This window comes from Hyperolius riggenbachi, chromosome 3, assembly GCF_040937935.1.
Source record: "Hyperolius riggenbachi isolate aHypRig1 chromosome 3, aHypRig1.pri, whole genome shotgun sequence".
Taxonomy (NCBI): domain Eukaryota; kingdom Metazoa; phylum Chordata; class Amphibia; order Anura; family Hyperoliidae; genus Hyperolius; species Hyperolius riggenbachi.
Window position 1 is genome coordinate 112,047,318 of NC_090648.1, and position 13,325 is coordinate 112,060,642.

The window sequence follows — 13,325 nt, forward strand, 5'->3', positions numbered from 1 at the left end:
GCACAGAAAGGCTGCAGGGGGCTTGGGTAACCCCCAGGTGAGTGAAACATTTTTCCCTTCACAGTTAAGGTTCCTTATTAAGCCATGAACACAGTATGAGGCATGTAATTTGGCGGGGATCAAGACTCAAATCCCTCAGGCGATATTGCAGGTTTGAGGCTATACAGACGCATCGCTATCCTGCAGACAAGTGGGAGTGCATGTCATATCGGCGCCGCTCAGTTTGGCGCGGGGAGAGACGAATGACGGCTCTCCCTGCTGCCGCTAAACTCTGAGGCGGCGTTTAAATACTATTCCCCCTCCGAGTTGTCGCAAATTCGGAGGGAGATGTAATTTGGGGTCTGGCAGCTGCCAGAGCCCCGAATTACCGCTACGCGGGGTGCCCATCATAGCATTGCTGCTATGACGGCGCCCAGTTTCGGTGCTCGGCTCTTAGAGCTGCGCGCCGAAATCAGCTGATTCGGACTAGTGCCGTGTTCTGTTACTGTGCGCGGGGGTGCTAACCGCCAATTCAATCAGCAGGATGATCGCTAGCTGAGGCATCGGGGCAGACTGTATGCGTGCTGGATTTCTAGCAGAGGAGGTTGTTATCGGCTGCCTCTACCAAAATTCATCTAGTGTGTGCATGTAGCTATATATTTTTAAGACTTCATTCTAAACTGTTCTGATTGCCAAGAGGTTCTGAAACTCTTCCCTCAGCTAGTGTGAGTTGTAAATAATCAAAAGTGAAAAGTGAGGTGGCTTCATTGGAAACCTTGGTAGATGCTTTTTCCTAGACCCTAAGGGCTCATTCACAACTAGAGGCGCTTTGTGATTTATTTATTTTTTTTAGCACTGGCAATTTTTCAAAAATACCCTGACAGTGCTTGTGCAATGATTCTCTATAAGAGAGTTCACATCTGAGCGGTTCGTTTCCGGTCCGCTCAGAAAATTGCTGCCTGAACCATTTTTGAGGTGATTTTGCCTCAATGGAAGGTATAGGAAAAACGCAAAATGCTCACAAAATGGCTTTGTGTAGCGATTGCGTGAGCGGTTTTAAGAATAAATACATTGTATTTATTTATTTTCCGGGTCAAAGAGTTCACTTCCTGACTTGCGTCAGTGCGTGAATTAAAAAAACACTCTGCAAAAGCGCTTAGAAAAGCGCTTTTCACAAAAATGCAACGCCCACACAAGTGCCGGGAATCCAAAACAAAAATTGCGTCAAAGCAAGCCCATCGTGAACGCTAACGCGAGCGGAACGCAATGTGAACGAGGCCTAACTAAGGAACTTAGAAATATGAGGACTTAATAGAGAGAGCTGGAAATGCTAATATAACTGGCTAGATTCATGTATTCTTCCATCCTAGCAGCATCAGTGATTAGATGGGGGGACATCCAGGAAATAGATACTTGAAGCTGTAATGATTTAGCAATACGACAGCCAGCTGCACAAGGAGGACGTCAGGAGGAAGATGAGAGGCACTACACAGGTATTTTTTCATGTTGGATTGGAAGTCACCTTTAGCAGAGGCTAGTGAATTGATGTCACCGCCTGAGCCAGACAGGCGTGATAACAGATTTATACACACTGTGACTTTGAGCTCCTCTAAATTCTCTTTCCTTTTCCTCATCTGTTGGCCTTTGGTGTTAATAGTGTTAGAGGTACAGTTTAATCTGAGCGATGATATGAAGGTATTGGGAGACATGGGGAAATAGGTCAGTGTGAGGCGGCTCTGTCCTCTGTGCCTCTCACAGGCTGCGATTCTGTCTTCTCAATGGCGTTTTAGTCTCGATGTGAGAGTGAGCAGGCTCAGCCTGGCATATTTCCATACTCGCTATAAAGATTACTTTTCACATGTTGTACGTGATGCATATTTACTGGAAACCACAGCTGCCACAATGACAGCGTACATAGACTGATATTCATGCCTGTAACCTGGCACATCAGCTGATTGGTCATGCTGGCAGATGAGGCTGAAGAGAACTTGGCATTTATTTCCTAGCTTCTGCCTGAAAGCGGACCTTAATAAAGCAAACCTGAGGTGAAAATAAACTGATAAGATAAAGAATTGTATCTATCCTCCTCCTAAAAATAACTTCTTTTTTTAGACTCCCACCATTTTATTTTCTGTGCATCCGCAAAAAAAAAAAAAAAAAAAAAAAAGTATGTTTAATGTTGTATTGTCTTATATGACTGATCCAGTCTTTCAGTATCCCAGAAGCTAACAGAGGAACTATTGACCTTTTTTTATCTACCCTCTGCAGCCAGTAGCTTTTGTCTGCCAGGAAAGAGTTTTTTACGGCTGTAATTCCTTTTCAGTGAGAGTTAAGGTAGCCATACACTGGTCGATTTGCCATCAGATTCGACCAACAGATAGATCCCTCTCTGATCGAATCTGATCAGAGAGGGACCGTATGGCTACCTTTACTGCAAACAGATTGTGAACAGATTTCAGCCTGAAACCGTTCACAATCTGTTGTGGTGGTGCTGCTGCTGCCGCCGCCGACGCTCCCCACCCCCCACATACATTACCTGCTCCGCCGGCGCGACTGCCCGCGGTCACCGCTGCTCTGTCTGCGCTCTGGTCTCCAGGTCCGGCATGCCTCACTTCTTCTAGCCCGGCAGGAAGTTTAAACAGTAGAGCGCCCTCTACTGTTTAAACTTCCTGCCGGGCTAGAAGAAGTGAGGCATGCCGGACCTGGAGACCAGAGCGGTGACCGGGGGACTGGAGTCGCGCCGGCGGAGCAGGTAATGTATGCGGGCTCTATTGCGTCGGTCGTCGGGCACTCGAACGCCGCTAGCGACGCGCTCCCTACCCGCGGGCGATCGACTGTAATTTTCCGCACGGATCGATTGACGGGATCGGACGAAATGGATCGAAATTCGGCGTGTAGCCCGGACGATTGGCAGCAGATTCGATCCCAGTGATCGAATCTGCTGTCGAAACGGCGGCAAATCGGGCCAGTGTATGGCCAGCTTTACGCTATTTAGCTGGCCACTAACCGTCCAATTTCTAGTAAAAAATCGTTCGAGCGATCAGAAATTCTGATCGGACGAAAAATCGTTTACTACACCATCAACTAACCGATCATTGCTTCCTATCTATCACGACCACCAAGTAAATCCAAATTTTCGTTCGACGAAAATTCATTCGGGCGACATTTTTTTTGCTCGTTCATAATCGATTTGTGTCCACCAATGGAGATTATTTACAACCAATCCGATCAGAATTTCTGATCGCTCGAACGATTTTTCGCTATAAATTGGACCATTAGTGGCCAGCCTTAATCTGACTTCATCTGACTGGAGAGAATCTGGCACTTACACACATGATATCTAACTCTATTGTTTCAGGGAAAGATGAAAAGGAACACCGCATATCTTGTGTGCTTGGCACTGTCCATACACCTACACCTACATCTCATCATGTCATGTTACCCCGGATACACTTTAAAGTGTACCAGTGCTGAAGATTACTCAAAGTTTTATACATACCTGGAGCTTTCTCTAGCCCCATCCGCATGGATCACTCCCACACCGCCGTCCCCCGCCTTCTCCTGCGCCGTTACTGGGTCCTGTAACTTCTGTCAGTCTGACGTAAAAGAAATGCGCTCTTTACGTATCTCTCAAGCAGCAGCTGGAGAGGTACGTAGAGGTCGCACTTCTCTTGCGCAGACTGGCCGCAACTGACAGAAGTGGAAACGGCGCAGAAGAAGGCTGAGGACGGCGTTGTGGGAGCGATCCATGCGGATGGGGCTGGAGGAAGCCCCAGATATGTATAAAACATTGAGTAATCTTCAGCTCTGGTTTCCTTTAACCACTTAAGGTAAAATGTACATTTTATATACGTCCTATTTGTGCACTAATTAGTGCAAACCAGTAAACTCATAATTCTCAAAAGAATCGCACACCGCTGCAGAGCCCCTGTCGCCCAATACTACAACCGCTCCACAACCCTCGCCTGCCAAAGCCTGATCATGTGCCATCACCGTCCAAAGCCTACATGCACACCACAACCACTGCACTAAGCCACCGCCCACACTAAGCAGCTACACAGGGTCCATACATATCTACAGCCTCCGGTTAGGATATAAATGCCCATTATTGATACAATATTTTCATCAGATAAGTAACAACATTTTCTGTTCCACTCAACCATAGACTCATTTTACATCGATTTTTCTCCGCATACTGTGCAGTTTTCAGTATACTTAGATCGTAAAAATCTGATCGAACAATTGCATCTAAGGAAAATATTGTGCTGTTAATGGCAGTTCAGCTGTTGAATGAGCAGTTGTTGATTGCTAACTGTGCGTTTTTTTTGTTTGTTTTTGTTTGTTTTTTTTCCATTGACCAAAAGTTTAGTAGCACAATGTGTTAATGTGTATTGTCCATATGCTAACTGTTAACTGGCCACAGTGTGTCCACACCTTGCATTACAACCGTCGTTTAGTTATATAGATATTATGTTGAATAAATGTCCATGACAGCGTGTGCACCCGTGGGCGTGTGCGCATGCCATCCTTAACCCCCACAATGGAGGGGAGTGAAGTTATTAAAAGAATAACTCTACAAAGCATTGAATAAAAGTATCGCCTGAGGTATATGAATTATTGCAGTTCATTGTCAAACACATTCCCTCACCCCCATTCCTTTCTTATAATTTGATTTATATAAATTTTGCCTCTTTCAAGCAGAAGGTATTAGCAGTAATTCAGCTTTATTTGAGAAATAAGACTCTCGCTAAACTCTACTTAGTGAGTGAAAGGCAAATCATTCCATATTGAAATGCATATTCAGTCACTGAACAGTGGTGATGCAACATGGGGAGTTCCTTCTTGCCCACATACAATTGATTAATTGCAGATTAATCAATTGTATGTTCCCTTTAAATATAAATTTGCTCTCTGAGAACTGATTGTATCTGCAATTAAATCAGTTCTCAGAGAGCACATTTATATTTAAAGGGAACCTGAAGGGAGAGATACATTGACGCTGCCATGTGTATTTCCTTTTTAAACCATACCAGTTGCCTGGCAATCCTGATCATTCTGGCATCAGTAGTGTTTGAATCGCACACTTGAAACAAGCATGCCGCTAATGGAGTCAGAGTTTTGTCAGAAACATCTGATCTGTATTCTTGTTCAGGGTCTATGGCTAAAAGTATTACAGGTAGATGATCAGCAGTATAGCCAGGCAATGTGCATTGTTTAAAAGAACATAAATATGCCTCCATATCCCTCTCACTTCAGGTGTCCTTTGCATGTACGTTTTTAGAAATTCTTGCTCAGCTTTGTTGACAAGCAGTCATCTGAGCTTCTCTGTCTGTGACCACATTTATATAAAATAGAAAATAGCTGCAGTAGCTGAGCCAGTTATAAAGATTTACATTACTAGAGGAAAATGACTGGTATAGAGCAGTAGTCTGTGTTTGTTTTTTTTCTTCCAATTTCCTGACGGCCATAAAAGGTTGATTGATAAGTTTGTGGTACAAGAAAACTTTTTCTTTTTTTTATCTTTTATCAAAAGGCAAGATCACAGACCAATTTTACCACCTTCCATATAGTATGATAGCATATCTACACAGTCTATTTTGTTGAGCTGAACTCCCCATCAGATACAAATCTTTGCAAGATGTTGTACACAAAGATGCTGTACACATGCAACAGATCAGTATCTGCAAAAGATCTGTTCCTGCAAAATGCATTCATAGTCTATGATATCTGCAGATCTCATACACACCTTGTTTAACAGACATTCATCTGCAGATCAGATCCACCAGGAAGGATCTTCAGATCTGCAGATGATTGTCCGTTAAACAAGGTGTGTATGAGATCTGCAGATATCATAGACTATGAATGTATTTTGCAGGAACTGATCTTTTGCAGGAACTGATCTTTTGCAGATACTGATCTGTTGCATGTGTACAGCATCTTGCAAAGATTTTTATCTGATGGGGAGTTCAGCTCCATAGAATAAACTGTGTAGATATGCTCTCATACTACATGGAAATGGGTAAAATTGGTCATATGTATTTCACTTAGCTATAAACCTGACTCAGCTAATGGAATGTTTTTAATGACATTAATTATATGGCACAATAAATGTACCAGCTGTAATAAACAACCAAATTACAATTTATAGGCTGAAAGTAACAGCCAAAGGGTGAAACCAGAAACTTATGCTACGTACACACATCAGATAAAAGTCTTTGGAAAAGGCTCTTGCCTTTTCCAAAGACTTTTATCTGATGTGTGTACGTAGCATAAGTTTCTGGTTTCACCCTTTGGCTGTTACTTTCAGCCTATAAATTGTAATTTGGTTGTTTTACAGCTGGTACATTTATTGTGCCATATAATTAATGTCATTAAAAACATTCCATTAGCTGAGTCAGGTTTATAGCTAAGTGAAATACATATGTAAATGCGCTGATGGTGATCAGGGCTATGGTAATTTGCAGAGACCTACTTTACGGCCACGTACCTAGTTTATGTTCTGTCGTTGCCACGGTAATATGACGCTGCCCGTTTTATAAAGGTACGTATTTTTAGTGATCTGCAGGATTATGGCTTGAGGTGTACATGAAGTTGTTTATTACGGTAGATGGTGCTTTAAAATCTACCATAAATCCAGGCAGATAAGCACCTAGCTGTCTCATCCCAGACCAGTGTCATACCTACAGGGTCAATGGCCGCATTGCAAATTATACACTGCTCCTCGCCCCCAGGCACTGTATACATACATACATACATACATGCAGCTCCCTAAAGAAACAATCAAAACCCGTCCCTTGAGTAAATTAACACCGGAGAGGATAACTGCCAACCTGGATTTTACAAATCTGCACCACAGTCAAATGGACCCAAACTCTCTAGTAACCCAGTACAACAACACGATATATGAAACACTTGACAGTATTGCCCCATGGCGCACCAAATCAGCAACCAAAAAGCAGAAAGATAATTGGTTTGACAAAACCATCATGGATCTAAAAAAGAAAGGGCGCAGACTTGAAAGACAGTGGCGTAAATCAGGGACTGGGGAGCACAAATCTAGCCTAGTTCAACACCTCAGACAATACCAACAAGCAATAACCAAGAAAAAATCAGACTTTATCTCGCACAAAATATCTACAGCCAACAACAGAGCTGCTCAACTCTTCCACACAGTGGAATCACTCTGCAATCCTTCCTGCCTAAAAGCCCCAACCACATACTCCAGGGAAAGGTGTGAAGAATTCTCTGCCTTCTTCACAAACAAGGTGTCTACCATCCGTGCCAGCATTACACCAACATCAATTGAGCACTGGACTTTGCATCTGCTTACTACCGTACCACCATGGCAAGTCTTTGACACTCTGAGTGTAGAAGATTTTGGAATTCTCATTCAAAGTCTCCGCCCCACCACCTGCGACCTTGATCCTGGCCCAACTGGATCCTTAATGCAGTGCCCAGCGCTGTTCAGGCCAGCACTTCACAAAATCACTCAGTGCTCCTTGCAAAGTGGACTTTTCCCAGAAGAACTAAAGAAAGCAATCATAAAACCCCTCCTGAAGAAACCATCACTAGATCCTGATTCTGTAACCAACTACAGACCTGTGGCGAACTTACCATTCCTATCAAAAGTTATCGAGAAAGCAGTCGCCAACCAGCTAGAAGCCAGGCTTACAGATAACATCTTTGATACTTTTCAGTCAGGATTCAGGAAAAGGCACAGCACTGAAACAGCATTAGTCCGAGTAATGAATGATCTACTTACTGCAAGGGACAAGGGTGATTGCTCAATTCTGATTCTTCTTGACTTGTCAGCAGCATTTGATACTGTGGATCATGAAATACTAATCCAGCGACTGAAGAATTACTGTGGCCTAAGGGGTACTGTTCTTAGCTGGTTTCAGACCTTCCTATCTGGCAGGACACAGCAAGTATGTCTGGGCACACACTACTCTAATCCAGTGCCACTTGCCTATGGAGTTCCACAGGGTTCTGTACTATCACCATTACTCTTTGCAGTCTACATGCTCCCACTGGGCAAAATAATCCAGAACTATGGTTTAGGATACCATTGTTATGCAGATGACACACAACTGTATCTGTCCTTCAAGCCTGGCACCCAAGACCCATCAGCATCCATAAATGCGTGTCTAGTGGATTTACAAAATTGGATGAACACCAGCTGGCTGAGGCTGAACTCTGACAAAACAGAGGTGTTGGTGGTAGGTGGTCCACACATGATGGATAAAGTTCAAAACGCTCACCACCTCAAACTAGCAATTGGGGGAGATACTGTACAGTATAAAGACTCTGTGCGAAACCTTGGGGTGATCCTGGATGGAAATCTAAAACTCAGACAGCAGGTATCAGCTGTCGTCAAGTCTTCCTTCTTCCATCTAAGAAATATAGCGAAAATCAAACACCTTATCCCAGCTGAAGACCTACCTGCCCTGGTTCACGCATTTGTATCCTCCCGCCTAGACTACTGTAACGCCCTGTTCATCGGATCTACAGATAAGGTTCTGCGCCCCTTACAGCTAGTACAGAATGCTGCAGCCAGACTCCTAGCCAATGCCCCCCGCAGCTCACACATCACCCCAGTACTGCAAACTCTTCACTGGTTGCCAGTAAAATGGAGAATCAATTTTAAGATCTGCCTGCTGACATTCAAGGCTCTACACCACATGGGACCCAAATACATAGCGGATCTATTGGAACTTTATGCCCCTCCACGCACCCTCCGCTCTGCCAACAAGATGAAGCTGGTTATTCCCAGGATACACTTAACATTTGGTGCTCGGGCCTTTTCCTATGCAGCCCCTACTCTATGGAACTCACTTCCACAATCAGTACGAGAGGCTCCTTCTCTGGACAGCTTTAAAAAAAGGCTAAAAACTCACCTCTTTTCCCTAGCCTTTGAGACTGCATAATGCAGGGTCACAGCGCTTTGAGTCCCCAGGGAGAAAAGCGCTATATAAATATTATTGTTATTGTTATACATGATACAGACCACCAAAACTGGCTTTTCAAGCTCAGACACTCTGATGGAGGCATAAGCAGAGAGAAAGGAATGGTTTGTTAAAGGAGAACTGTAGTGAGATGGATATGGAGGCTGCCATATTTGTTTCCTATTAAGCAATACCACATGCCTGGCTGTTCTGCTGATCCTCTGCCTCTAATAGTATTAGCCACAAACCCTGAACAAGCATGCAGCAGATCAGGTGTTTCTGACACTTTTGTCAGAGCTGATAAGATTAGCTACATGCTTGTTTCTGGTGTGATTCACACTACTGCAGGCAAATAGCTCAGCAGGACTGCCAGGCAACTGGTATTGCTTAAAAGGGAATCAATATGGCAGCCTCCATATACCTCTGACTACAGTTCTCCTTTAAAGGACAACTGAAGAAAGAGGGCTATGGAGGCTGCCATGTTTATTTCCTGTTAAACTATACCAGTTGCCTGGCAGCCTATTTGGCTGCAGTAGTGGCTGAATAACACCAGAAACAAGCATGCAGCTAATCTGTCAGATCTAAAAATGTCACAAACACCTTATCTGCTGCATGCTTTTTCAGGGCCTATGGCTAAACGTATTAGAGGCAGTGGATCAGCAGGACAGCCAGGCAACTGGTATTGCTTTACATAAAATAAATATGGCAGCCTCCATAGCCCTCTTGCTACAGTTATCCTTTAAAGAAGGTCACATGTGGGGGCACCTTAGGTCTAGGGACTATGTTGCAGTTTCAACCAAATGGCGATGCCACCACTCCAAAATGTAGTAGATTTTAATTTCTGCTAGCAGCCTAGGTTACATTAGGCTATGTACTGACCTACTATCCTCCTCATGATCATTTCTTGTGAAAATGTAGCATGAATACAGTTGCCCCATGATGTTGTATAGCCTTTCGCCATGTTAAATCGCTAAACGCTGTCGCTCAGCAGCCACTTGTTTCTCCTCCTTCCCTCTCCATTGAAGAGACCAAGCTGCTCGACTGTAGCCAAGCAGAGTGTCTGTTCAGTGCTGGTTTCCAATACTGTCACTCAAAACTATCATGAATGATCAGGTCATGACCGGCTCTGTCAGGGAAGTTGCTGGGTTAAATACTTACCCGTCCTCATGTCTTCGGGTCACAGGTGACACTCCCATTCCCCCCGCCACACCCCTCGGCTGTGATGTCGCGGCTATGTTTCCGTAGACTGCCAAGGGTCTTGGGAAACCTTTACCTGCGCTGCCATGGCCCTCCCTCAGCTTGGCAGCCACCAATTAGGCTGCGTCTGCCAAGCTGGGGGTGGGCCACGGCAATGCAGATGTGGGTGACCAGGGCCTATTCTCCAAGGAGGCAGAGCGATCACCTGCCTGGAGGGGTGATTCCAGAACAGGTAAGTATTTAAATTATGCATATATATGTATATGTATCAAAATTGGCATCTAGATTTGATTGGTGCCATGCCAAGCTGCATAAAACTTCCAACAGCTTGAAATTATTAACACAACAATAAATGATATGAACCAATATTCTCTATTTATTCTTCCTTCACAGTATCTTCCAATTGCGGACAAGATGTATGGATACAGATTCAGAGTACCTAGGCATGATTTTTATGTGAATTGGAACTCTGAATCTGTATCCATACATCTTGTCCGTAATTGGAAGATACTGTGAAGGAAGAATAAATAGAGAATATTGGTTCATATAAAACCCCATTATTTGTTGTTGTGTTGAAATTGCCTGTTGCAGTATTCAGGTGTGGAACTACTTATTTTTAGTGTCTATAGCGCTTGAAATTATTAGCATCACATTTACCACCTTTGTGACCATCCTCGTGGCAGTATTCCCAGCACTGCCTGTCCTGATGACACCAAGAGTTTAAATGAGGCTCAAATGGGAAACTATGGTGTCAACTGGAAAGAAAGTGATGGACAGGAAGAACAACAATGTTCTCAATGAATGTATTTACTTGACTTCCTGCTTAGGCAAGAATTGTGCTGAACTGACCAGGGCAGGTACAGCAAGGGCAGCAGATGTGTGGATGGCATTGCACCTAATAGTGTTTTAATGTTGGAGTTTAATGTATCATTACTGTAACATGGCTTAACTCATACCATTATTATGGCATTTACCTGTTGGGATTGCTAGTACTCTGTGAAGGTGTTCCTTCTGCAGCCTATTCTGATCAGTGTTTTCTTCTTCCATAGGAATCTTTGCATACTTGAATTATCATGTGCCCCGCACCAGGCGCGAGATCCTGGAGAGACTTATTAAAGGTCTACAGAGGCTGGAGTACCGAGGCTATGACTCCGCAGGTGAGATGGAGGAATTATACAATGTTATCTTAACTGGAATGAGCAGGCCAAGTGACCTTTTTATTTTTATTTATTTTTTTTATGAAAAAGTTGTAGATTCATTTTACTTTACGTCTTCCTGAACTCTGAATGCCTATTTAAAGGACAACTGAACACAAAAGGGGCATGGAGGCTGCCATATTGTATTTTCTTTTAAACTATACCAGTTGGCTGGGATGTTTTTAGCTGAGGTAGTGTCTAAATCACACACCTAAAACAAGCATAGGGCTAATATAGTCAGAGTGTAATGAGCATGCTCCTTCAGGGTCTATGGCTAAAAGTTATAGACGCAGAGGATCAGCAGGGTAGCTGTTCAGGGTCTATGGCTAAAAGTATTAGAGGCAGAGGATCAGCAGGACAGCCAGGCAATTTGCATTGTTGTAAAGGGAAATAAATGTCAGCCTTCATATCCCTCTCCCATCAGGGGTGCTTAAAAATATGGTATTTGTATGTTCCCCTCTGAGGCATAATTGGCTGCATACCTTTACTAAAGGTGGCCATACATCTAGCGATTCTGATTCAATCAACAAAGCGATCAACTTTATTGGGGAATCGACTTCGCTATAGCTGATCGAAAGCCAATCAACTGGTGACCCACACACTACAAGCGATTCCTATGCAATTCACCTTCACTAATAAATCTGACCAATGTTGCGTCTCCATGCTCTGAATGCCAACATGGATCTAAATAATATATGTAGAGCAGCCGATTCCTGTGCGATCAACCGCTATATTGCATCCTGCTCGATCGACTAAGCTGGTCAATTCAACATGATATCAGCCACTTTTGATTGATTGGGAATTCAGGAACACACTCTATTCTCTCTCGATTCCTTCTCAAATCGATAAAATGATTGAATCGAATGGTCGATCATACTGCAAAATCGCTAGATTTATGAGCACCTTTAGTCTCTGTGAGGTCCCATTCCTCAGACATTCCACTTCCTTCCTGTAGAGTTGTTGCCAGTGTACCAGCTGCAGGTGGAAATATCTGAGGAATGGGACCTTACACAGACAAAGTACCAGTATATGTATTTAGCTAATTGTTCTTCAGAGAAAAGTATGCAAATACCTTTTTATTTTAAAAAGCCATACTTCAAGTATACTGTAAATGAAATACTGAGGGATTTTAAGGTACATATGGATATGGATAAGTAGTAGTAGTAGTAGTAGTAGTAGTAGTAGTAGTAGTAGTAGTAGTAGTAGTAGTAGTACTAGCAGTAGTAGCAGTAACTGTAGTAGTAGCAGTAGTAGTAGTAGATTCATCTTCATTCTACTCATGCATGCAGTACAGATGCATCACTCATATACAGTGCGAGTGCAGCCAAAAGAAACATTCAACAAGGTTTTGTTCAATATGTTTAGAGGAACCCATTTTGAACATAAAGGGGCAGAATATAAAAACAAAACACTTGCAAGGAAAACTGAAGCAGAACTGGTTAAAATATGAAGCAAGTTGTCCAGGTCAGGGATTCTGATAGGTTGCTCTTAGCAATTGCTCCACCTCAGCAGCTGGTTTTTCCCAGATTTGCTCCATTTCCCCTTGTGGTGGTTTTGATAGATCTGCTCCAAGCACAGAGTTTGTAGGTTCTCCCCGTGTCTGCGTGTGTTTCCTCCGGGCACTCCGGTTATCTCCCACATCCCAAAAACATACAGATGAGTTAATTGGCTTCCCCCTAAATTGGCCCTACATACACTACATTATACATATATAAACATGACTATTGTAGGTATTAGATTGTGAGCTCCACTGAGGGACAGTGAAGTGACAAGACAATATATTCTCTGTACAGCGCTGTGGAAGATGACAGCATTATATAAACACTAAATAATAATAATCCTCTCTAGATTGCAGCTACCATTCTCATATCGCTGGCCTGTGTGCCAGTCCTGGGACGGTTGCATTTCTGGCAGTGTAGGTGATCAGATTCTAATTGCCCGCCCCTATATGACCTAGGCGTCGGACATGGCAGCTCCCATGAGTGGCTTAAACATGAATATTTTACCT

General features: G+C 43.4%; 1 protein-coding gene across 2 annotated transcripts in view; it reads left to right on the plus strand.

The window, feature by feature from the left end:
• GFPT1 (glutamine--fructose-6-phosphate transaminase 1) overlaps positions 1 to 13,325 on the plus strand; it is a 74,475-nt gene that overhangs the window by 14,684 nt on the left and 46,466 nt on the right. For both annotated transcript variants that reach the window (XM_068274805.1, XM_068274806.1), the window contains exon 2: positions 11,171 to 11,278. In XM_068274805.1, coding sequence (XP_068130906.1) covers positions 11,171 to 11,278 — 108 coding nt within the window. The remainder of the gene's footprint in view (positions 1 to 11,170; positions 11,279 to 13,325) is intronic.